This window comes from Notolepis coatsorum (genome assembly GCF_963971535.1).
Source record: "Notolepis coatsorum genome assembly, chromosome: 4".
NCBI classification, from domain to species: domain Eukaryota; kingdom Metazoa; phylum Chordata; class Actinopteri; order Aulopiformes; family Paralepididae; genus Notolepis; species Notolepis coatsorum.
In genome coordinates this window covers 28,312,169-28,339,256 of record NC_140168.1, presented here as the reverse complement: position 1 = coordinate 28,339,256, position 27,088 = coordinate 28,312,169, and the positions used below count along the sequence as shown (strand labels likewise).

Here is a 27,088-nt window from a genome sequence, read left to right as displayed (position 1 = left end):
GTACCCATCCCTACTTGGGCGCCAATTAAAATTCTTGTGCGTTCCATACAAGCTCTCGCCAGACAGTATTATATACAAGAAAAAACTTAATACCTGTGCAAATGAAATGTAAGACTTTGTAATACCTTTTAAAGGCCTTCAATTGAGAATGTAATACTTTTTTAATACCCCGCATATACCCCATTTATTCCCATCTCCGTTTTAGAAAGTGTGGAGTCCGCGCAGCGGACGTCTCTCCAGACAGTGTGGCGTGAAGGACAGTGCCCTGGTGTAGAGGCTCCGAATCTCACTGCTGCTCGGGACACAAACCCGGTCCCTGTGGCTCTGTCTGCCTGGAGGGCAACCGGCCAGCGGCGGGAGCGTGCGCGCGCGAGAGAGACACATCAGTCAGGCGGGCTCAGCCACAGAATGTGTTCAAAGTGTGAGCGCTGCAGTGTCGAGTGTATGTTAGTAGGGAGGATGCACCGATCCGATATTGGTATCGGCCGCCGATATCAGTAAAATAGCTGGATCGGGTATCGGTAAAAATATATATCGTGTTTTTTTTATTTTTTTTATATATAATAAATAAAATAAGAAATAACCATTCAGTACATTTATCTCTATGTGTTAATTTGTTACATTTAGTTTCACTAAGTTAGGAAAGTAATGTTTTAAGTCAAGCCTGATGTTGCCTTGCACAAAAGAATGATCCCAGTCTCTTCCACACAGTGACAGTGAGGCATACAGTTTATTAATTGAATGAAGTTTATTTTCTGTCTTTGTTTACAACAAATCAAAAACACACGTGATCCTTTACAATTCTTAAAAACAAAATATATTTTAATATAAAAAAATAAAATACATGGATTAATTTTATATATATATATTTTAAATATTTGGACAATGGGATTCGGATCGGTATCGGTATTGGCCGATATACCCAAACCCAAGTATCGGTATCGGGACTGAAAAAGTCAGATCGGTGCATCCCTATAATATGTTAGTATATTAGGAAGAGTGCATGACAGTAGAGGACAGTAAGATGTAGAACTAAGAGGAGAGAGCACATCAGTCCAGTGTTAGCTGCTATGCACTGGCTTCCAATAACATTTAAAATTGATTTTAAGGTCCTCCTCCTTAAATACAAAGCACTAAATGGAACAGGACCAGGCTACATTGCCAATTCTCTTGTTAACTATGTGCCCCCAAGAACATTACGATCATCTACTGGTTTATTGAAGGTTCCCAAGAGCAGCCAAAAGAAAAATCAGGGATGCAGCCTTTTCTAATTAAGCACCAATAGCTCATTACTGATTCACTAAAAACATACCTCTTCACCATAGCCTTTTACTGCACTCTGCCACGTAAGACTACTGTACCGTCTGTACAATTCCTCCATGAAAGGTGCTATACAAATAAAGTGCATTATTGTTATTTTTTACTATTAATCAGTTCCCCACTTGAGGTGGTACGTACATATACATGATGAACGCTTCGTACCGGCCGACACAAATGCCAATTTCCCCCTCCTCAGGTGAGGGGGCAGAGGGAGAGTGGACTGCTGCTGATTTCAACCTGAGCACATGCTTATTTTCTCCCCCCCTCTGACACGCCAGTGGGCTGATTGCTAAGTGCAGCTCTTGGTCGAGAGCGCCGCTCCCAAGGCAACGGAGCCACTTCCTGCTGCCTGATTTCTGAGGGTACACTGGATACGGACCGACCCAGGGGGAGGCTATTCTTCTGTCCTCTCTCTGTACAGGCCGGTACCTGCAGGAAGCAAAGCTAATCCCCATCCTGCTGCAGGTCAGATTGGTTGTATGCATTGGGCTTTTCATGAGCTAGAGGGGTGCTTCCAAGTACAGTATGTCCACCGGCGCGCACAGGAAGTGGTGCGTCACCGTCAATGCTGAACACGGTACATGAGGGCGATATATAATGCATCGAGGAAAGATGAATACAGTATATGAGGTTAATATATGCATCAAGAAAGATTAACAGAGTATATGAGGTTAAAATATGCATCAAAGAAAGATTAATGCAGTATATTAGGTTAATATTTGCATAAAGGAAAGAGGATAAGATCAAATATGCATCAATGAAGAATTTAATCAGTCAGCATAGCTGGGTTTGACTAATTTCTTTAATTATTTGTCACAGCCACTCCAATTAGTCACTTAAAAATAGACATCGTGTTTTCCCAACAATATAGCATTAGCCTACAGCACATACTGTATATTCTATCACGCCTCCCTGAGTGGATTAATACAAAGCTATCACATAGCCGTGCCCACAGCTGCAGATTCGCCGTGAAATTTGCTCATGGTCATCCCACAAGAAGAAACGTCTCGATCTCGATGTACCGCGGAGGAAATCCTCTTAGCCGGATTTAACGGGCTAACAGGAATGAGGAAACGAGAAGTACAGTATCACTTCACCCATCCTATTAAAACTCCCATCCGCGTCGCATAGGCTGGTTAACACAATCTGACGGGATTACTGGATCGTCGGCATAGGGTAGATGCCATTGTTTCTATGCTGGTGGACACCAGTCACCAACATGTAAAATAGTCAATTCATATCCAACATACATGCATATAAATTTATAAAAGAAAATATATAAAAAGTATAGTACCTTCTATAGAAGAAGCCCATATGATGTTTCACTGTGGCGATCGTCATATGCCAGTCACGCAACGCAACTCTATTTTTAGCACTCAAAATATGAGCCTACATTAGCACAAGAAATAGCTTATATAAATAATAAATAATCCAACATAAATGTTGAAAATCAGTTCTTCTGACCTACAGCGTCTAACCATGCCCGCTCTACCTCAACGGGATCTGAGTGGCTCTCCCGCCCCCTGGGGAGTGTGACCTTGAGCCATCATCTTATTTTTCATACCAGCGCTTGTATTCCTATGCTTTTTTGTTCTTAGTTCTATTATTATTTTAATTTAAACATTTTCTTATATACTTTAGATACTATTGCTACTATGTATGTATGTATATATATATATATATATATATATATATATATATATATATATATATTTATTACATGGCGTTTTCACATTCGCCGAAATGCTTGCTTGCGATTGGTCAATAGTGCTCGTCAGAGGTCTGATATTACTCGATAACGGACCTCTGTGGAACAATAATGACCGCTGTGCGCAGCTGTTCGCAATCAAGGCCACTGACACACTGACACATCAGTGCAGCCAATCAGACACACCTGCTGGCTGCACCGACAGCGGAGTGTGTGTGACGATGACAGCGGAGTCAGAACAGAACTGCGTCTGCATTTGATCTTGTCTTGTCGATGTCAAATGAATTAAGTATATTGTTAGTAAGTTAGCCATGTAATAAGCGGGATAATGTATAGCTATACTCTGTCATTGTCGCAAAATAATTGACCTTCACAGACGTTTAAAACACCTCGGCGCTGCGCCTCGGTATTTTAAACTCTGTGTCGGTCAATTATTTTGCGACAATGACCTCGTAGCTATACATTATCCCTTACATATATATATATTCTCCATATCACCGACACCTGATGGGGGCCCATCTGAGGTTTTTCCCCCCAAGTTTTTTTTCCCTATTGCTAGGTTTTAGGGAGTCGTTCCCATTGGGGAAAGTCTGGGGGTGTTGCAAAATGTGGATTTTATGGTAGTTTTTGTTGTGGATCTAATTATTGTGATGTTTCTTCTTGATCTGTGAAGCCCATGGGGGGCATTAGTTGTGATGATCGGGCTATACAAATAAATTAGCTTTGATTTGATTTGGACTTCTCTTCTCTACCACTTTTCAAGGCCTTCCCCAGGATTTTCAAACAAGATGGTGCTGGGAGGCAAAAGATTATGCAATAAAGAAAGCAATTTGCTGTAATTTCCTGCAACTTAAAAAACACAATTTCAATAAAATAGCTAACAAAAGTTCCAAATAAGTCATTAAGTACAGTGTGTAAGGTATAAGCTGGCCCCAAGCTGAATCCGGCTGTCAGCGTTGCCTCCGGCTTGGGCCGGCCGTCATACTGACTCAATTGGCAGAGTCAGCGGGAGGGGAGTCGATGGGTGGTAATCTGGTCGTTGTAAACAGCGACTCCTACATGTCGGTCAGGGCGTCTGCACAGCAAAGACAGGAAATGGCGGGGGCAGTGTGAGCCTCCCACACGTTACACCTCGCCAATGAGAGTCCGCGCTGGCAGGTGAAAATAAGTCACTGGCTGCCTCCACATGTATCGGAGGGGACATGGGATGGGCTTCTATCCTCCCTACGACCGGCCAGTGGGGGGGGCACATGCGAGCAACGATCAGGACAGGGGAGGGAGAATTGGCACGAGGGGAAAAAATGGGATGGGAGAAAAATCACAGAAAAAAGGAGGAGAAAAAGTAGGTAAAAAAAAAAGAATGGCCCCAAGCTTTCACTGCACCATTTTTTAACACATGGTGGCGGCGGCGCTGGCACGTTGTCATAGTGTGGCACTGCGCCCCCTATGCCATCGTTTAGGGAAAGCCATGCACAACGCTCTCGTTTACCGACCACATTGAAACTTTGCATCAGGAAGAATGAAACTTAAGATTATTAATCACTACTGATGCTTCAAAGCCAGAGAAAACGGTAATCGGGACATCCCTACCAAAATCCACCGGATAAGACTGACTTCCCACTGGAAAACAAGCATGATAAGCCAAAGTAATATTCTTTTGACCATAATGACATTGTTTGTGCCCATCAATATCTTTGGTTCAGCATGACATTAGGGAACAAATAAGCCAACAAATGATGAAACCATCTGGGAAAGAATCACTCAGCATCCACATAATGTGTTTTCTATGGCTGTCTTAAATACTTCGAAGCTTCGTTCGATGGGCATGGGATTCTAATGGGAAAATAACATTTGAATATATTAAAAAAAAGAAAAATCTAATTTTGCAAAATCAACTCTGACTCTCTTTGTTAACTACAACAAGCAATGCTGTTTGTTATTTAAGATGAGGTCGGACTCGGCACTGACAGATTTGTGTTCATTGTGTTGCTTTTATAAAGCCTCAAATGACAGCTTACAATATTTCATGAAAGCAAAGTGTTTCGTTTGTCTAAGATTTAAAAAGGTTTAAACTTTACAGCGCTGACAAAGTTGAACAAAGTGCCGTACAAGTCCCACAACATAAAAAGAAATAAAAAAATAAGCGAAGCTCGAAGCTTCGAATTAAAATCAAATCTCGGCCCGAAGCTTCGAATGCGTCAGCCCTAGTGTTTTCCACCCCTGAGCTGATTACAAAGCTAGTCCTGAATCTCTAGTACCAGGTGCCAATAAAGAGAATTTATGTAATTCTGCCAAACAAGCGATAAAGAACATATAAACAAAGATATAAGTGACCTCGAACAGGAATATGTCCACTCCACTCTTTTCCAGGGACGTGGGTTAGTTAATCAATTAAATCATGACTGAACATACTGGATTTTAAACAGCACAGCTCGCTGTAATTTACTGCAGCTGTGAGAGGGAAATAAAGCCAAGTCGTGATGACCTTCTAATCTCATCCACGGTTTTCCAATAGGCCCATAATTCCATTCAAACGCAGGAAGCCCGACAAGAATCGGACGGGCTGTGATCACATCATTAAGAGGCGTACAGAGTATCACAAACGTGCCCCAATAAGTCTGACCTCTGACCTCCGTGATTCCCACACCGCGTTTGACGACGCATTCGATCATAATTATTGCACATCTCTGCGTTATGGCCTGTGGTGGTTTCGCCCGCGGCACTGAAGAATGTATTTGGCTGTAATGTGATGCTGTGATCAGCGGAGCCAAGCGGAACATTCTCAGGCACGTCTCGAGCGACCTCTCCTGACCCGCCAGCCTCATTATCAAAACATTGTTTGCATCAATTACTTGTGCTTCCAGTAGACGTCCCTCTCAAGACGGTCCCTGAACTACTACTGGGTGTGTAGTGCAGTTCTACATCACAACTGTGGAGCAAACAGGGATACCTCCAGAACCACTGAGGACATTGACAACACTCTTGTTTGAGTCGAGTTCCAAATGCAGAACTGTTCTTCCTCGTAGGGTCATTAATAGAAAGACGTTAATTGAATAAAGCATAATTCGACATTAGCAGGGCCGTCCTCGACTAAAGAAACTTTTTAGTTTCTCATGGATCATCTTCATAGGATTGACAAAGGATTTTGTCAATCAATAGATTAGTTTGATTTATTAGACTGTAAAAATAGGGGTGTTGTGATTAAATGGACCGGATCTAATAGATTGCTTACAAATACAATGTATGGATTAGAAACGACTGCATTGATGCTTCGAAATATTTAATTGGTGGCAGTTAAATGTTCCAAAGCGTCTCTACTCTGATGTAAATACAAAATATTCTAATAATGATACTCATTTCATTCAGAAGAACTTCGATTGTTAAAAAGTGCTCTAAAAGACTTTTGAAAACTCCTGACCAGGGTGAAGATTTTTAGTATCTTGCGGTGTATTCATGGTGAAATACAGTGTATTTGTGTGGACGGGTGAAACCGGGGCTTATGGAAAACATAAAACATCATGACTAATGGCCCCGTCCATACGTATATTTTGAGTCTATTCTCTGCAATGCCGGTGCTGGAAAATAAACGATTTCAATTTGGACACAAGTATCTTCAGGAAAAAACATGTTCCACAGAAAATCGTATAAAATAATTGAAAAGATTTAAAAAAAAATATCGGCCTCTTTGACCATTCATCTCAGAAGACATCCTGATCCCAGTATTGACTCTTGGAAAGTAATACAGACTTCTCAGTAGGTACAGTAATGAAGTCATGAGTCAACTTTTATGGACAGAATTTCAATGAGGGGCCCACATCATTAATCAGAATGATTTACTGTAGCTGGGGAACACTGCTAAAAAGGATCTAGGCTGCATAGGCTACATGATGTACGGCATAGTTCAACATACCAGCTCGTGCCGCGATGAGATGCGTCGTCCGACAGGGATCTTTGGAGCCGAGCACCAGGTTCTTGCCAATCTTGGCCCCCAGTGCCTTGGCGTGGTACGACTCGCGGGTCCTCTCCATGGAGTAGTTGGTGGGGTACAGGCCACTGAACACGATGGTGGTTCCATCCAGCGCCTTGCTCTTCAGCTCGGGGACGATCTTGCGGATGTCCGGCGTCTCGGGGGCCTCCTTCTTCAGGTAGGCCTCGTAGCGAACATAGTACTCGGCGTGGATCCTCCCCAGCACCTCCTCCAGGTAGATCAGGTGGTCGTCGGGATCGTTGTCCGTCTCCTCTTCCTCCTCCTCGTCCTCCATGCTCTGGTCCAGGGACTCCTCGCCCATGGTGACCCCGGACTGCTCGCTGTTCTGCGACTCCGTCTCCGCCTCCCTCTTGTCCGAGCAGCCGTTCCCCAGCTCCGGGAGGAGAATGCCCGCAGGCTCCCCCGAGTCCAAGCTGTTCTCCCCCGCCGGCCTCCCCTTACTGTCCCCTTCCCTCACCCTGTCGCCCTCCCCGTCCGAGCTGTTCTCCCCCGCCGGCCTCCCCTTACTGTCCCCTTCCCTCACCCTGTCGCCCTCCCCGTCCCCGGGTTCCTGAGTCGACCCCTCCTGCTTGGACTTCCTCGACCGGCTAGACTTCTCCTCGTTGTCGATGTCCGGGGGGCAGGGCTTCTCCGCTATAGAGTGGCTCTCCGTTGTAGAGTCGATGTCCATGGGGCAGGACTTCTCCATTATAGAGTCGCTGTCTGGGGGGCAGGACTTCTCCGCTATAGAGTCGATGTCCGGGGGGCGGGGCTTCGCCGCTATGGAGTCGCTCTCCGTTGTAGAGTCGATGTCCATGGGGCAGGACTTCTCCATTATAGAGTCGCTGTCTGGGGGGCAGGACTTCTCCATTATAGAGTCGCTGTCTGGGGGGCAGGACTTCTCCGCTATAGAGTCGATGTCTGGGGGGCGGGGCTTCTCCGCTATAGAGTCGATGTCTGGGGGGCGGGGCTTCTCCGCTATAGAGTCGATGTCTGGGGGGCGGGGCTTCTCCGCTATAGAGTCAATGTCCAGGGTGCGGGGCTTCTCCGCTATAGAGTCAATGTCCGGGGGGCGGGGCTTCTCCGCTATAGAGTCGCTGTCTGGGGGGCGGGGCTTCTCCGCTATAGAGTCGCTGTCTGGGGGGCGGGGCTTCTCCGCTATAGAGTCGCTGTCCGGGGGGCGGGGCTTCTCCGCTATAGAGTCGCTGTCTGGGGGGCGGGGCTTCTCCGTTATTAAGTCGCTGTCCGGGGGGCGGGGCTTCTCCGTTATTAAGTCGCTGTCTGGGGGGCGGGGCTTCTCCGTTATTAAGTCGCTGTCTGGGGGGCGGGGCTTCTCCGTTATTAAGTCGCTGTCCGGGGGGCGGGGCTTCTCCGTTATAGAATCGCCGTCACTGTCGCTGGACAGGTCGAAGTCCAAGTTGTTGGACTCGTGTCCCGCTGTGGAGGAGTTTGCTCCCGCCTGCGGCGCCTCTTTCGTCTCCAGTGTCCCACCGTGATCGTCTTCTTCAACGTTTGTTCCGCCGCTGGCCTGCGTCTCGCTCGACCCCACCCCGGCCTCCGCCCCAGGCTCTGGGCCTTTACCCCGAGCCTCCTCCTCCCCGCCCCCTGAGGGCTGTGTCTGTTCGTTGGCAGATGCTCCCTGAGTGGAAGGGGGCGACGCCGACTCCTCTTTCCCGCCGGTGTTGTGGTCCTTCCCCTTTTTCCTGAGACCGTTATTCTGCTCCTCTGCGCCGGAGGTCCCCGCTGGTTCTGCACCCTCCGAGAGCCGGCTCGGCAAGCCACCTAGGGTGAGACAAAACAGGGTCAGAACCAAGAACAAAGAATAGAACCATGCACGCCGACGCGGTCACCAGTGTTACTGATGTAGGCGGTTTCACTGGGGTCATGTGCCATCGACAGCTTTCTGTTTGAAAACTGAACCTGGTACAATATTAAATGTTCGAATGCACTCCCACTCCCTCTCCCTCTTTTACTATTCTCTTTTACTTTGTATTCATTTTAAACTAGATTTTTGGAAGAAAAAGTGCATTAAATATATTATTAGTCCACTAACAGTCATTTTTTTTATCTACTTTTTCTCCCCATTTAAAAAATGTTTTCTCCCTTCCCAGGGGCTGTACAGTGCGACATATATATCGCACGTGCTACAGCAACAGCGGTCTGTGCGATGAATGGATTTACTTCAGTAGCACTGGTGCGATAGGCATTCGGTTCATATGATACTCTTATTTTGAAAAAACCCATAGCAACTCCGTGATGTCATATCCGCCCCAGACCGTGCTTCTGCCTTCTGCTCTCAGCCGAGCGGAGCGGAGCTGCACAGCAGACTGCGGCTATTTTGCGATCCGAAATAAGTCTGGTGTTTTTTTTTCTCACAACGGGTCAAATGCATCTAACACGCTTTGCATCGTCACCATTCCTTTATGCCCACATCGCCCAAAATGAACGTTACATTAGCATAAGCTAACAAGCTAATCCTGATCAGAGGCAGAGCCATAGAGAATTAGAGACAGTGTGGACTGGGGAAAGGGTGTGTGTGTGTGTGTGTGTGTGTGTGTGTGTGTGTGTGTGTGTGTGTGTGTCGAGAGGAGTGGAAGTTTGAAGACAGACTAGACTACAATATGATGCGGGGGTGGTGAGTTGAAACAGTGTGAATGAATGAAAACTTTATTTAACAGATTGCAGAATGGGTACGGCTCAATACACACAATTGTTAAGGGGATGCAGACCAGAGAAAGACTTTCGTCTTGTTTACATCAGGGTCCCCCATTGTGTGTGTGTGTGTGTGTGCGTGTGTCCCAACCGACCCCACTTCTATGTTTCAATAAATTATTTGCATTTAAAACTATTAACGCTGACTCATTCCTTCAGTCCACTCAAAATTATGCTAATATTCCTTATGTTGTTTATGATATTAATTGAAAATAGCATATGAGAGTATTATAGTAATAATAACACATGGCGATATACTAAAAAGCAATTTATAATTTTTGGCTGGTAAAAAATCTGCCTTTTTTAAATCTACCAGCCAAATGGCTGGTAAGTCAAAAAGTTAAGTTTGTTCCCTGACTGCAACTAAATAACACAAATACAATAGGCACATTTGTGACTGTTACAAATATAACACGTTTTATACTTGTGCTACAAGATTTTGGCCAGTGCTACAAAACTATCAACCTCTGTAGCACCAGTGCTATGTGCAAAAAAAGTTAACGTACAGCCCTGCTTCCCCAATTTCGTATCGTCCAATTCTTGCCTGCCCTGTCTCGAACGTTGCTAGACTATGCCTCCCACTGGTCGGCTGCAATGTGGACGAAGCCTTGCATCACGTGTCCCCTCCGGTACACGAGGAGGCAGCCGTCGCATCTTTTCACCTGCACAGCGCGATCTCTCAGCGGCGAGGGTCTGCGTGGGAAGCTCACGGTGCCCCCGTTGCTTCCTGATTCTGCTGTACAGGCGCACCAACCGACCTGTAGGAGTCGCTGTCCACAACGTCCGATCCCCACCCACCAGCTTCCCACCCCCTAATACTGCAAATTGTATTAGTATGAACGACCAGCCAAGCTGGTAGCAACGCCGAGAGCTGGGCTCGAACCCAGCATATACTGCGTTAGTGGCAAGCGCCTTGCCCACTGCGCCACTTAGCCGCCCTGAGCATAGTCATTTGTATATATTTTTTTCTATAAAGCCATTCTGGGTAGACTCTGGGTAGTTGTGTATCCGTCTTGCTAACCAGAAAACGGTTACGCTCTCAGGACACTATACTTATGACTGTTCCTAGAGTTCGGACTGAATTAGGAGGATGGGAGACCATCAGTAATACAGTACAGCTGTTGCTACAGAAAGTGTCAATTATTTCCACAAACTCACAGTACAGACATATCATCCAAGATACTTGAGATGGTTTCCCTCTGTGGCAGCATGTGAACTGTATATGGCTGTTGTCAGCAGTGACAGTGTATCTCCGCTGAATCTTGCTGTGTAAGTTAAACAGCGGACTCGGGAGTATCTTCCTAGCGGGGCCTCTCAGGTAGAGTAGCAGTTTGCACGTTGCCAACAACAAAACTACTGGTAGCTGCAGAGTTACCCTGAGATGTGCGACAGTGAATGAGAGACAAACCAGGGATGCATTCAAGAGCAGCAGCGTTTGAGAATATGCACATTCATTCACACTGTTAATGTCAAAATCAATTAGCAGGTGCAGCAACCTGTCTACTATCTATCTATTGCTGCTGTTGAATGAAGCCTCCGTGCGAATAAAAAGGCTCAGGGGCGAATTCACAAATAATGGATTGCGCGGTGCTAATAGCACCCTTAACTGCGAGTGGTTTGCGCGTGGTATCTGCTCCGTCTTCTGCGCGCTATTCACTAAAGATATTGCGCGGATGAGATACCACTGCAAACACGCCCATAGGTGTGCAATTTGCTCCCGATTTGCTCCAGTACAGTTGGCTCGCGAGCAGTCTGCACCTGCCAGCGTTGTTGGCAGATATCGGGAAGGGGGACAAATAAATCTGAAATGAGGGAGAGGGAATTACGTAAGCTCTTAAATCCAATGCACACAGCGGGCGATTCTCGGGCGATTATACTGTATACCAAATACTTGGCATCACTGTATGGATGGAATATCGGCATGCTCCCACCACCTCTACAAAACGGCTGTACCTTTCTTGGCCATCTGGGCTTCTCGTGACCCTGGTGGAGCGTTGATGTCTCCTGTGCCCTGGAAGTAGATGTACTTCTTCACAGTGATGAGGTTCGGGGCGAACTTCCACACGTCCTCCCGGTCATCGATGATGCACACCATCGAGTCCCCGCAAGGAAACAGATTCCTGACAATAAAAAAGGAAAATGAGAGGCTTTGTCATCGAATATCCACAAACTATATACGTTTTAATCCCCCCCCCCCCCTCCGATGACGTGCCGCAGTGCAGCCGTTATTACAACGTCAGGAATAAATTGATTCATAACCCCATTATTACCCAGTATTGTATCAGCAAAACACAAGGATAGCTTGTGCTCCACTCATGACTCTGCACTTTGACGCGACTAGGAGAGGCAACGCCGGCACACAACCACAACAGTCGCTGATTACAAGAAATAATGGATCTCTATTCCCGGCGCTCCGTCATCCTACTTCTGGAGAGAGAACCTCCGCGACGGGAGTTAAAAGCGAATTAGAGGAATTCACTGCTGCCGTATTATAATAAACATAAAAGGCTCCAATTAACAAAGCTACAAATAAGTCCCCCTAATCTCTGAACAACGTCTGAATCAAATGCAATTAGGAGTTTCTCTCGAAGCAAGAAGAAAGGAGCTCCCTTAGTTTTAACAGTAAATACAAAAAAAAATGTATGAGTAAGTAAGTGATTCAGCTTCTCAGACAGGAAGAGATTCAGCTTCTCAGACAGGAAGTGATGCGTCTATACTTTCCGTAGCCGCATTTCTGGCAGACGCTCTCTGATTGGCCACTGTTGCCCAATCGCGTGACGAGCTGTGTCTTTGCCCATTTCCGCGTCGAACAGCCTGCAAACTACCTGGCGTTCTATCGCCATGCTCTAAGACAAACTCTAACCTTAACCAACTTCGAAAGAGTGCCTAAGCTTAACCAGTGTAGAAACAGGCGTTGGCCAATCAGAGAGCGTCTTGCCAGAAATGCGGCTACGGGAAGTATAGACGCGGAAGTGATTCAGCTTCTCAGACAGGAAGTGATTCAGCTTCTCAGACAGGAAGTGATTCAGCTTCTCAGACAGGAAGTGATTCAGCTTCTCAGACCGGAAGTGATTCAGCTTCTCAGACAGGAAGTGGAACTGACCTAAGGTTCCCTGTCTTGGAGAAGGGGTCGATGCACTCGTCTCTCGAAAGGATCCGGTGAGAAAACAGCTTCTTCTCAGGGTCTAGGAAGCCTGGGAGACGGGCGGAAGAGGAGGGGAAGCAGACGAGGACAAAAAGGAGAAATGATTTGCATTGTAATAAATAAATTATAAATTTGTATTGTACGTTAAGTCAAAGGTTTGAAAGAAGCGGCAGAGTGATTAGTTCAGCGAGGCCACAGAACGCATTCGCAATGTTGCTCAAGGACCGTGTGGGAATAAGTGAAAGAGAAAACGCCACCCTCTGCAATCCTCCTTTGAGGTGCAAACAGGAGAGTATCCTATAAGATGGAAAGGATACTCTTGCCGACTCCGTTTGTATCTAGACCGTTTAATGATCGTTTCATATCCCTTTTATTCAAAGTGTTTCTCAATAAGGCACTTTTCTTTTCGCATGCAAGATTTGGATGCTCCTGGTGTATTCAGTGGGTTTCTCTCTCCAGAGGCCACCAAGTCCTGGAGGAGCGTAGGGAGTTCTGATGGAGCAGTACACCAGAATCACTTATCTTCACACTTTATCTCACCTATTTCTCCCCCAGGATTTATTTTTCTCTTTCTTTATTTTTCCAAGTAACTTTTTCATAAAGCTTATGTAGAGCTTTCCGTTTTCCTTCACAGACACAATTTTATTTATCTAATTTTATTTAACCAGGCAGGTCAATCAAGAACAAATTCTTATTTACAATGACGGCCTGGCTAGAGGACAAGAGGGCCTCTCGAAGGGTAACAGGCAAAAGGTTGAATTAAATTAAATATAACGATAAGGGAAATAAGTAAAACACACGTGAAGCAGAACAGTCAAATTACAGTTACAGTACTACACGTGACGTCCCACTGAATATCTAGTTTACAACTCTACTTAGGAAATGCCTGCTGTTAACAAAATTGTCATAAAAGCAAGCTGAGGCCACAATGACGCATAAAAAGTTGGATGGGATCTCCGCGGTTACTGTTAAATGAACAGATCAATGTTCCCCGCATAGGCCACTCTTTTGACCATATATTTGCCCTCGTGTTGAACAGGAATGCGCAAAAGACCGCACAATGCAATGGCAGATGAGTGAGATGACCTAATGCAGACACTACCGTTGAGAAATGCTCTTAAATATACGCTTATGGAACAACGGGGGACATGGTGATGGCGCACAGCGGGAGGGAGGGTTGAAAGAGGGGCGAAACACTAGGGGAATTTAGCCCGTCTACTACGGCTGGGCGATTAATCTATTGTATCGATTAATTCGAATGAATGATTTAGAATTTTTTTTATCGATTTTCAAACAAATAAATAAAATCGACTATCGAACCAAACGGACCACGACAGGGCTCCCTCTCAACAAAGTCCAATTCAAACTGCATTAAACATCCATCATACTACTGAGGATGAGCGGTTCTGGAAAGAGTCTGCTTCTCTCTCAATCATTTCAATGTCTGCGGTCTGAATACCAAACAGACACAAAAACAAAAAAGTGCCTGAACTTCAATAATACCCTGCCAGTTTTCATCTTTCATCTGTGACCGGCTCTGAAAGCTACTGTAACCTTATATTGGCAGCAGCTGAGGCATACATACTGCAGAGGATTTAATAAGCATCAGTCACTAGGACACACACACACACACACTAAAGAAATGGGCATATGCTGCCTCCTTGTGGTAACATATGGTCAGTACAACAACAACGACACATTATTTTGCCTCCAAAACTCACCACACTCAATAGAGGCCTTTGAGAAAAAAACACCTCCACATTATGCTTTAACTCTATAATTGACTAACATGTAAAACTGCTTTTGAGCCATGTTCTTGTTGTTTGTGTGTCTGTTTGTCTTTTGTCATGTCTGTGTTAACACTTTCAGTGCCCATCACGTCATATCACGTTTTATCAGCCCAATGCCTGAATGCCCACAACGTTTATTAGCGTTTTATTTTTTTATTAGCGATCTGAATTCATATTTCATCAACCGAGTCTCCCGTTGGTATGCAGCCCCTGTAGGAGCTCAGATGTGAAAAACCGCCCCCTATCGTCTCCCAGATGGTAATGCACCCTTTTGGAATGGACTCAATGAAAATGGATGAGAAAAGAAAAATCCGGAATCCACATTTTACTTCTCAGGCATGTAACCCAAGCTGATCGGATTCATTGTGGACCCTCAGAACAGCGTGGAATACATATGTACAGTATGTAGCGTTGGATCAATAAAAGCGATCGATATTTGGAATGGCGATCAGGAATTGGAATAATCTTTTTGGATAACATCTGATCTCAGGTAAGGAATCTATTTTACCAGTCTTAGGATAATCAGACCCGTTTTCGCGGAGAAAGAAGCTTTTCCCCTATGTGTGTGTGTGGCTGTGTGCGCAATCGCTGATGAGGAACTCAGATACACATATACTATCGATAATCTAGCGTTTATTTGAAAACGAAAATAGGCCAAAAAAAAAACAAAGTTTTTGTGTATTCGAGAATATTCCAGTAAACTTCTTTTATCATGGAATCTTCTTATTTTCCTTGAAAACTAGGGCTTTTAAAAATGCTATAAAACGAAGATTAGGCGTTATTAACGCTAACATTGAAGTGGATGGTGGGCATTCAAGCACTAAATCGTGTGCCCCCTGCTGGCACTGAAAGTGTTAATGCACTTTTAAAGTTTATATTTAGTTTTTATTATTTTCACTGTCATTATTGTTGTTATTGTTAATTTTACTGTATTGTGATGTCTTGTTCTATGTCTGAAAAAAAAGAATGGAAATAAAAACATTAAAAAAAAAAATCTATAATAGACTATAATTGACAATGAAGCCTACATTGCTCGACAAATCACAGACGAATGACACCTGAAAGTCTGTGAAAGTAAGTTCAACGTCAGAAAAAGGAATGATTCCAATACCGGCAATGGTGTGAGCGTAAAGGCGGCTCCCGAACGTGAAGACATGCAACTCGTACAGTTTGGCAATTTTCTCCAGGAATTCCTTGCAGTGTGGGCGTAGCCGTGTGTGCAACATGGGCTCTCCTCGGCCCAGCTGGAAGTGGAAAATCCCCTGTGGAAAATAACAAAACGCATGACACAATCAGAATGACAAAAATAGATCAATGGAATGAATAAAAACTGTATTCAACAAAGTAAAGAAAATAAATGCTCACAGAAAGGTTTATTAAGTGACTCCTAAAAATACCTACTTTTAGAGAGAAAGATACCTACTTGTATCTTAGTGATAGAGAGAAAGATAAGGAGGAATAGAGAGAATGAGACGTGTGAGAGTGAGAGTGTGTGTGAGAGTGTGAGAGTGTGTGTGAGAGTGTGAGAGTGTGAGAGTGAGTGTGTGAGTGAGTGAGTGAGTGAGTGAGTGAGTGAGTGAGTGAGTGAGTGAGTGAGTGAGTGAGTGAGTGAGTGAGTGAGTGAGTGAGTGAGTGAGACCTACTGGTATCTTAAGCCCCTTTCGCACATGCACTGGACCCCTGATCTTAACTGCACGTTAATCGGAGCATGTATGTGCGAACGCAAACATTCATTATTCTGTGAGGAGTTCACCCTCCCAGCAGTCAAGTCCTAAGTCTGCGGAATGACAAACCGCACTGATGTCTGAACACAAGCAGATCATTGTTGGCCGTATTCACACAGCGAGCGAGTGGGCGTATTGATTAATAGACTAACCACGTTCCATACATAACGATGTTGCGTACAGCTGGCCTTTTCCCGCTGATATCGTTATTCTCTTCAATTTCATTCCCGACCAAGAACAAGACACACAAGGCACTTGTCTCACCGAAATGTGAGCGCGTTTGCGAGGTGCGCCTAATATGTTCCAAAAAGTGACAGTGACGGTGTGGAGGGGCGCGCAGAGAGCGAGACTGTAGCAACTAAGGCTGTCCCTGAACCCTGTTTTTAGGATTCGAACTTCGTCAGGGTTTTTCGAACGAACGTTCGAACCTTCGCTTTTAATTTAAAAAAGGGAAAAAAAATCAATTTTTTGTATAACTTATTTTTTTTTACTCCTCAATTTGAATAAAGTGATTAATCTGATTAATAGTATTTTTTATTTTTTATTATATTATATTAAAAAATATTTAAAATATATATACCGGTATATATATTTAGTAAAAAAAAAATTCGAATGTTGATTTAGAATTTGAACGCCAACGTAAAAGGTTCGAACGTTCGAACGTTTGGGCTCAGCCCTAGTAGCAACGCCGTATATTTATATTAAATGTGCTTCTCACAGTGTTTTAGACCGTATGAAACCAAGTGCTCATAATTTGTTAAATAGGTCAGCTCAATAATGCTCTGAAACTGGAGAATTTGCCAGTTTGATTTTACATACTAAATGAACAGTTTATGAGCAATACAAATGTTTTGGATTGATTGTAAACCATTCATATACAGTTTCATGGTGTAAAATCCTCTTTTTTTGCACTGTAGAGAACATCGTTGGTCACTTATTTCACTCTGTACGGAACACTGTTGATCCTTATTTCATTTAATTTCAACCCGTCATTTTAACTCTAAAAAAGTTTAGGTCAAGCTCATTTGCATGATGTCGAGTTTACGTGCCAGTTAAATAAATATTTAAAACTATGATGTTCTGTAAACAGTCGGAGGAGGTAGGCTACCTTTCCCTTCCCGCGTCACACCCTCACTCCACCCAGACGCCACCCCTCGCCTAAACCAAGCGCAGTATTTCCATATGTGCGAATACATCTGCCGCGGACAAACGCATGCTGTGTGCCACATGTGCAAAAGGCATCTTCAGGCCACGCCCACACCCAATTCTCCACACATTGTCCAGAGTTCATGTGCGAAGAGTGGTAAAAAGAGAGAGAGAGAGGGCAGAGGAGAGAGGAAGATACTTGTTCTCAACCTCCCGCAGAGGGCTCGCGCCGCACGGCAGAGAAGCCTGCACCATTAGAGATTGAATATAATGACAACCACGGAAACAAGACAACACCCCTTTTTCAAAAGAACCCCGTCTTATATTTGGCACAATGCGGTAGGTATTTTGACCAGATCCACACTTATTTTAAAATGGTAATAGTCTAACAAATTATGCTTAACGAATCAAAAACAAACAGGCCAAATTCCGTACACCTCCACCAGAAAAAGCCACCTCAGTAGATCAAGCCAAATGCTCAGCAGGGACAGTAGATATTTCCAGTCATAAGGTGATCGGTGAAGAGCTCCAGCGCTGGCAGAAATCATCTTAAGTGAAAGGGTTAACCCTTTGGTAGAGTGGTAGTGAAAGGGTTAAATAAAAACGACCCTTTAAGTTAGGGCTGGGCGATATGGCCTCTAAATGATATCGCGATATTTTTTGGCCATATCACGATACACGATATATATCGCGATATTTTGACATTTCCTCTAAAGCACTTAAAAATGCTTGATTTAGCCCTTTGATGCATACAGTCATGCCAATATGATGATTATAATAAGTCCCTCCAAAATATGTTTCCATTATTAAACCATGAAGATGCTTTAAAAAATAATTAAATGAAAATGTACTAAGAGTAGTCTACTAACACACTAATAAAAAAAAATTATTTACATCTAAGACAATTTATATAAAAACTATTGGGTGCCAAAGACTTTTGCACAGTACTGTGTTTTCTATCCACTTTAGCCAAACACACACACACATGTGTAATATATATATATATACACTACTGTGAGAAAATAATAATCACACACAAAGCCTTACAAAGGGATAATGGCTTATAGCAGACTTAATGATTTTAGAATATTTCAGGTATTACATCAATGCCTACTGAATACTGAGATAACCTAACATCTCAGGTCCAAAGAGAAAGAGAAAAAAGGAAGACAGAAGGAGTGGAGTTGAAGGATAGAGAGAGAGGGAGAGAGGGAGAGAAGGGGGGGGGGGGAAGAGAGAGAGAGAACGCGTTTGCGTTTTGAGCGTATAAGCTGCCGTAGGCGATGATGTCACACTCGAATGTAAACAGGAAGTTGAACACACGGAGATTGAAACTGGATGAAAGAAACGAATAACCAATAAATATGAAGTTATCTTTAAACCTCTGTTGTCAAGCGTCGTCAATATAACCCACCCCCTTTTCTCACTAATGGAACTAGTGTCGTGGAGTCCGCTTTGAGCTAACGCTAGCAGCTAAGAGCTAGCAGCTAAGAGCTAACGCTAGTTAGCTTAGCCTATTATGGTTTAACTTATCAGCTAACGTTAGCCCATTGCATGTCATTGAAGCTCCGCGCTGGTCTGTGTAATGAAATTACAATTGCATGTAATTTAAGGTCCGCGCTAGTCTGTCTATAATGAAATGAGGAACGATCTGCACTAAAGCAAGTCTCATATCAGCCGCGACGTGACAACATATACTCGATGTTCACGATATAGTAATTTACTACATCTCACGTAGAACAAGCCGCGATACATCGAGTATACTCGATATATCGCCCAGCCCTACTTTAAGTGAGACAACTGACTAACATCTGTTCAGGACAATGACTGACAATAACATGATAACTCATTAAATGACAACCGTGGCCAATGAGCTGAGTGTTTATGACGTTGTGCTGTATTGGCAGGAAGGGCACCTCAGGAGAACCATGAACAGATGTCATGAGGTACCCTGGCTGAAGCGGGGCGTGTGAAACGACAGCGGGGCTGCCTCTCGACCACACTTCAGCCACGCTGGTCACACTAGTGTAGCAGGACGAGGTGACGGGAGTACCTTGTTGGACATGCGCTGACAGTGTTGTTCAGTGGTGTGTATCAGTGTCTGGTCCAGGTCCACCATCAGGACCAGCTTCTTGTTCCTGTACAACCTCTGCTGGTCCTCTCTGCCAAGCTGCTCTGCTTGCTGAGAGAGAGAGAGGGGGGAGGGAGAGGGGGAAGATAGAAAAGACAAATACAGAGAGAAGAGAGAGCGAGAGCGAGACAGAGGGGAGAGAAGAGAGAGATGAGAGACAGAAACAGAGAGAAGAGAGAGAGACAGAGAGATTAAAATCCCAAGATTGATATTTTATTCTATGCCCTTTTTCAGTGGATGCGTTTACTTTAAATGTCATTTCTAATGTGTCTCCCGTCCTGCAGGTGTCTCTAGATCATTTACATTTTAGTAAAAACATTTAGTTCACAGAGTTTCTGATACTAGTGACAAAATGGCATCCAATGTAATAAAAAAAGTCAACCAACGAACTCGATTCTTGTACCGGATCTCCTCTCTGGTAAACAAGAACACCCTGAAGACTCTGGCAGGAGCACTCATTCAGGGGTACTACGACTATGCTTGCACCTCATGGTACCAAAGCACCTCAAAGGCGCTAAAAACAAAATTACAAACATCTCAAAACAAACTGGTCAGACTACTGCTTGACCTTACTCCTAGAACCCACCTCACCCCTGCCCACTTTGACAACCTAGGATGGCTTAGAGTAGACGACAGAGTACAACAACTTGCAATGGGCCTGGTCTACAAGATACACTACACGACCAAGGTACCCATGTACATGTCAAAATACTTCCCAAAGGTCAGTGAATACCACGATCACAACACCAGAGGGAGCTCCACAAATCATGTCAAACCCAGATTCGGCTCAAATAAGGGACTAAACACGTTTCGCAATTATGCCACATCAATGTGGAACGCCCTACCCAAAGCTGTAAAGGAATGTGGATCACTACCCACTTTCAAAACCTCTCTCAAGGGACACCTACGGGAGACTGCAATTCAACACTGGCCCCTGTAAATATCCTAACCCAATCATTCCAACCCCCTCCAATGTACAGTCATTTACCTAGTATGGTTGTCAATAGTTCAATGTACAATTGTGTTTGTTTGTACAGTGTCTCCTCCCCCCCCCCCTCAATGTACAGTGTTACTTGTTTATACAGTATGCCCCCCGCCCCCCCCCCCCCCCCCCAACCTCCTCCAATGTAAATTACCCAGTATGGTTGTCAATATCCCAATGTACCCAACCCCCCCCACCCAACCTCCAATGTACAGTTTCTACGTCAAATGTATATACTCCCTTTTCTTGACTCCTTCTGTATCACAAACAGTACTGTATTTGCAAATCTGGTATGTCATAAATGTATAGATGTAGCAGTACTGACTATCTGTATGTCATGTATGTCATATATGTCTATATGAATTGAAAATGGGGGACCCTGATGGAAACAAGACAAACGTCTTTCTCAGGTCTGCATCCCCTTAACAATTGTATGTATTGAGCCGTACTGTATTGTACCCATTCTGCAATCTGTTAAATAAAGTTTTCATTCATTCATTCATTCTAGGGAAACTCGGTTGAAAGTGAAACAAATCACATCTTTTGACAACAGTGGCAGGTGCTGGCCCACTGAACCCAGCCTAAATGAATGGATATTTAATCTAATGCAATCTAATTGGGACCTTGTAAATCAAAATAGTTTGAGTTTGAGATTTAATGGGCGAGTCCACACTGGCCTCATTGTCGAATTTGAAATGATACATTGTCGTTTGGAACTCATTCATATAACAAAGGAGGACAATCTGACAAGATATTTGCAAAGGTGGATTTAAATGTCTTCTGAAAAAGTAGATTGTGGAGGAATTCCTTTGTCTGTCCTAACAATAGCTTGAATCTCACACCTGACCTAGAGACAATGTCCCCCAACCCTTCCCCCGGCCCTAACCCCCACCCTTCCCCCTAACCCCCACCCTTCTCCGTCCACAAAAGAGCTGGGTCCCCTTCTCCACCCCAGGGTTCTCCCAGCTGGACAGGATGAGAGCACTCCTCTTAACCATGGCTCATTTAACCTAATAAAAGTTCAATTGTATACTTTTAAGACCTTTTTAATACCCCGCAGATACCCTGCACTATGCGTTTCACCATTAAACCTATATTGATCGTGAAGGTCTGTCTACGACTTAATTGATGGGTCGGGTTCCACCACAAAACGCCAGGCCCCACCACGACGCTACCGGCCTGGACCTTTACGCGTCTCGATCGCAGTGCTCACCTCCGAGCTGACCATCAACTCTGGGACACTGTGCACCATGGATACTGTTGCCGTGGAGATAGGTGTTTGCTGTTTCCCATTCCTGCTCTGTAGCCTGAGAGAGAGAGAGAGAGAGGAGTGGGAGTTGATGCATTTAGTGGTTTGCACTTCTCCATGGTGGACCTTGAACAGATTATGACTGAGAAGAAAAGCTGCTCTCACAACGAGGCAAACACAAAAACAAACGCACATTGAATTCATAAGACACATCAGTGATTGCCGACAGATGGTTTGACTTTAAGGAAACAATGTCAGCAAGTATTCAGAATACATCAGCATAGTTTGCAGGGGGAAGGTTTTTTTTTTGTTCGTCTCATCTGTAATTCAATGATCCACTACTTCACTGACAATGGTAAATGGACTGCAATTATATAGCGGCGCTTTTATAAGATAAGATAAGATACAATATTATTTTATTGATCCCTTGGTGAAATTCAGGACATTTATCCAAAGCGCTTAATTACAACTCATGCCTCACTCACACACAGGGAGCTAAATTAAAGCCCGCCAAGCGCCATTTGCGGGCAGATTTTACGTTTGGCGGGTGGGACTGAGAGGTCTGTCCGCCATGTGGCGGCCAACGAAATAGTCATGTGAAAACCGATCGAATAACATGATCCAATTCTTAGCGGAGTTCTCACTCGCTGTCTCAAGCACATGCAACGCGCTGCTCCTCCCTCCTCCAGCCCCTCCCAACCCCATGTAAACAGAGAGGCTAGAGTCGGGCCGGGCAGTCTGCTGACTGCTCTAACGTTAGCTACCGTTACAAAATGACCCAGTCAACTATTCACTTTTAGTTTAATACTGAGGCATTGTCCGTTATCTAGCCGGCTAGCTACTGATAGCTCCCGATATCAACAAATGCTCCCGCAAGTCTAGTAGTGCATAATACCTCCGTTGGATAGGTAGCTACCTAGTACACGTTAGCTCCAGTAGGGTCCAGCTGCAGCTCCGGAGAATCCTGGCCGTAGCTGGAGGCTACTCGAGTACACACAGACAGTGGAGCTGGTTGCATATAGCGAGCATTTTGACTTGTTGCGTGGTGGCGATGTCTCGCAGATAATACAACTACAAGTATGATTATATAATATATATATTTTATTAAAAAAAATATAAAATATTTTTTTTCTAAATAAAAAACAATCGATATAAATAATGGTAAATTGTTATTTAAAAATGTGCCCCTAAAAAATATTTTTTGCCCCTAAATTTCTCATTTAGGGGCAAGTGTGCCCCTAGTGAAAAAGCTTAGCGTACAGCCCTGCCCCCCCCCCCCCCCCCCCATCCGGTCAACATCAGATCATACTTAGTAACTTCTAGAAGCACGTCCATTTGAATTTTTTTTTTATCTCGCACAGATTCCTATCAAACTGTATTTCATTATCAATATAATGCATTTGGGGCTATAAATCACGTTCTGGAGAAAGCTGCAGAAAACGATAAAAACATACTTATACTTTAGACCGTATTTTAGTATGAATATGTGAATGAAAAAGTATAACGTTGCTACACCCTGAACAATAGATATAGGCCGTTGAATGGGCCATAGTAATGTCAATTTAGCAATACAATGCAAAGAAGGGGAACTTCTCCATATTAAATAGGGCTGGCGAAGGATGGTAAATTATGAATTTAAGCCTGGCGATCAAAGTGTTAATAAGCTCAATAAACACAGATAATATTTGACCGGAATTTCTCTCATTTGTCCGGGACATTGGAATCTTCCGAGACTCGTGGACCAGCACCACTATCTTTCCTGGTGGAAACCCTGACAAAAACGTGGGAATGATATTGCTCCAGATCACAACAAAGCCATGGAACGGAATATGACACGATGGTGTTGGAGAGTAAAAAAAAATTTTTTTAGATGTGATAAAATGAGCCGTAAAACACAGATGTTTAAGTGTCAAACAATGCCTGGTGTGTGTGGCGCGTGCATGTTTCCTTACTGTGTCAGGTCCTGACCACATTCTGCGCACAGACCCTTCATCACTATCGGATGGCTGCATTCTTCTATCCTCACGATGACACCCCTGAGAAAAGGAAAAAAAGTAACAATGTGAGTTGGGAAGAAAAAATAAAAAGTACAAACGCATACAGTACAGCTTAGACTAGTGTAAGCAGCAGAGACAAGGTTAGCCTTAATAGGAGGAATTGTCCTTTAGATGTTTGGTTGGCAAGGACGGCTAAGTGGCGCAGTGGGCAAGGCGCTCGCTACTAATGCAGGAGATGCTGGGTTCAAGCCCAGCTCTCTGCATTGCTACCAGCTTGGCAGGTCGTTCTTCATACTAACACAATTGGCAGTGTTAGGGGTGGGAAGCTGGTGGGTGGGGATCGGACGTTGTGGACAGCAACTCCTACAGGTCGGTTGGTGCGCCTGCGCAGCAGAATCAGGGAGCAACGAGGGCGGCGTGTCCCTCCCACGCAGACCCTCGCCGCTGAGTGATCGCGCTGTGCAGGTGAAAAGATGCGATGGCTGCCTCCTCGTGTACCGGATGGGACACGTGATGCAAGGCTTCGTCCACATTGCAGCCGGCCTGTGGGAGGCATGGCCTAACAGTGTTCGAGACAGGGGAGAGTAGAATTGGACAATAGAAAATGGGAGAAAAAAAAGTAGATAAAAAAAAATATGTTTGGTTGGCGGCGACAACCAAACTTCCTCCTGGGGTTGGAAGTTGGAACCCATTCTACTCCAGTGGAGCCCCAACTAAGTATGGGTTTTTAGCAGAACCAGAGACCATAACCACCTGTATGTCATTATTCTGGTTGATGCTGGTTTCCCACCTGGGAGAGTCGGTTTAATACAGTCACATCGTCTGCGCTCTTTCAGGTGTAAACCTTTAGTAATTTCAGTCATATTGCCTGCTTCCTTTCAGGTGTAAACTTGTATTAATTTTAGTCACATTACCTGCATCCTTTCAGGTGTAAACTTGTATTAATTTCAGTCACATTACCGTCCTGCATCCTTTCAGGTGTAAACTTGTATTCATTTCAGTCACATTACCTGCATCCTTTCAGGTGTAAACTTTAAACTGAAATTTTCTCAGAATTGTATCTTAGTATTCTGAGCTCTTACAGTTTTAACAACAATCAATAGCATGTAATAAAGTACAGTATATCCACTTTATGATCATAACATAGGAGTTTTTCCTTTTAAATCAATGGGATTACAAAGCAGCAAACAACCTCGGTAATGTGACGTCATGAGTCTGTTAGAAGTAGCCCTTATGTCTGCCTGAATGTATTAATGGCAATGGCTGAAAGATAAACTAGTAACGGGAAAAAGTAAGGCGATTTGAATCAGTTACTTTTAATAATAGCTAGAGTTATCAAATGCAACCGATATCGATACCAATGACACAATTGCCGTTTTTAAAACCCCTCGCTTATTCTCAGACACACAATTATCTTTGTCAACAAGACATGTTTTTGGCGTTATGAACAGTAGCTAAAGTGAGCACACTTGGACTGTGCTGCGATTGTGAACCAGCCTGGAGAGCGAGCATGGTGACAGTTGAGATAATAAACAAAATCAGCCCGCATGCCCACACTTCACGCGCCATCCACTTGTTTACAGATCAGTGGTTTCGAGCGCACAAGATAACGTTACACAGCGCACAAGCTAACGTTACACGGCGCACAAGCTAACGTTACACGGCGCACGAGCTAATGTTACATGGCGCACGAACTAACGTTACATGGCGCACGAGCTAACGCTACACGGCACACAAGCTAATGTTACACGGCGAACGAGCTAACGTTACATGGCGAACGAGCCAACGTTACACGGCACACAAGCTAACGTTACACGGCGAACGAGCTAACGTTACATGATGGCGAACGAGCTAACGTTACATGATGGCGAACGAGCTAGCGTTACATGGCGCACAAGCTAACGTTACATGATGGCGAACGAGCTAACGTTACATGATGGCGAACGAGCTAACGTTACATGGCGCACAAGCTAACGTTACACGGCGCACGAGTTAACGTTACATGATGGTGAACGAGCTAACGTTACACGGCGCACGAGCTAACGCCGTTAGCCGGCAGGCTACTAGCTAGCTAACTTTTCACGGTAACGTTAGCAAGCGTGGGAAAAACACTGTCCACACATGTTGACATTTTGTCAACAACAAGCCACCCGGGCAGCAGCAGCAGGTCTAGTTGACTCACCCGGGAGGTATGACTTGTCCCGGTTGACAGCATAGCTCCTTCACTATCCCAGCGCGGTCCGATTTCACCTTCTTCTCCGGCAGCCTGTTTGTTATTAAATGTTCTGGCGGTGGTTCTACCACCCCGCCGGCGGCGGCCTCCCTCCTCCTCTCCTCCGGCGGGATGGGAGCGCACAGCGCCAGCACGGAGTCCACGTTGATCAGACACCCGGGTTTCACTTTCCACTCGAGCAGCCGCAGAGGGAGAGAGCCGCGCGGGGTGCAGATCTCCGCCACCTGCTGCACCACCGGCGCGGGGCCCTCGGCGGCACCGGAATCTGCTGGATCCTCCATCTGTTTTGCACTCTCTCAACAAATAATATCCCGTTCACTTTGCGTAATGTTGTTGGTCCGCTCGTAATGTCGTCTCCCCCAGGCAGCCCAGAAAAGCCGTGCCTTCTACCATAAAGAATCACGAATGGCCAGCTAGCTTTTGTGAGTAAAACAACTAATGTTCTGCTGGTTTGTTTCTGATGAAGGGTAACCGATGCAACAACCCGGTCCGTCGCGGAGCTCTGTTCGCTCTTCCCGCCCGTCAACAGGAAACTCCGCGCAACGCCGCGGCGACACGGCCGCACACAGCATCCGGTCGTCGGCGAGGATGATGCCAGAGAGAGAGGGGGCTCTCATCCACCGTCCACGTCCAGTGAAGCAGAACTATAAACACTAATAATAATAATAAATTCAATTTGTACCGCATTTTATATCTATGACTCCTATGAGTAACAGTACTGTATATTTGGATACCGCATATGTCACAAATGTATCAGTACTAAATACCTATATGTCCCTATGCCATAAATGTCGTATGTTTAGTATGTCATAATAAATGTCAATATGAATGAAAATAGGGGACCCTGATGTAAACAAGACAAACGTCTTTCTCTGGTCTGCAACCCCTTACCGTACTGTATTGTAATTTGTACCCATTCTGCAATCTGTTAAATAAAATTTTCATTCATTCATTCATTCATTCATTAGTGATTGTAATGGTACA

At 44.6% G+C, this 27,088-nt stretch overlaps 1 protein-coding gene across 1 annotated transcript in view; it reads right to left on the bottom strand.

Annotated features, from left to right (window-relative positions):
* ctdp1 (CTD (carboxy-terminal domain, RNA polymerase II, polypeptide A) phosphatase, subunit 1) overlaps positions 1-26,586 on the bottom strand; it is a 162,706-nt gene extending 136,120 nt beyond the window's left edge. Inside the window, exons 1-8 of the mRNA XM_084311891.1 lie at positions 26,054-26,586; positions 23,827-23,910; positions 21,839-21,932; positions 19,566-19,694; positions 15,754-15,904; positions 12,811-12,901; positions 11,661-11,827; positions 6,939-8,777 (exon numbers count right to left, since the gene is read on the bottom strand). Coding sequence (XP_084168017.1) covers positions 6,939-8,777; positions 11,661-11,827; positions 12,811-12,901; positions 15,754-15,904; positions 19,566-19,694; positions 21,839-21,932; positions 23,827-23,910; positions 26,054-26,385 — 2,887 coding nt within the window. The 5' untranslated portion in view covers positions 26,386-26,586. The remainder of the gene's footprint in view (positions 1-6,938; positions 8,778-11,660; positions 11,828-12,810; positions 12,902-15,753; positions 15,905-19,565; positions 19,695-21,838; positions 21,933-23,826; positions 23,911-26,053) is intronic.
* Between the last annotated feature and the right edge of the window lie 502 nt (positions 26,587-27,088).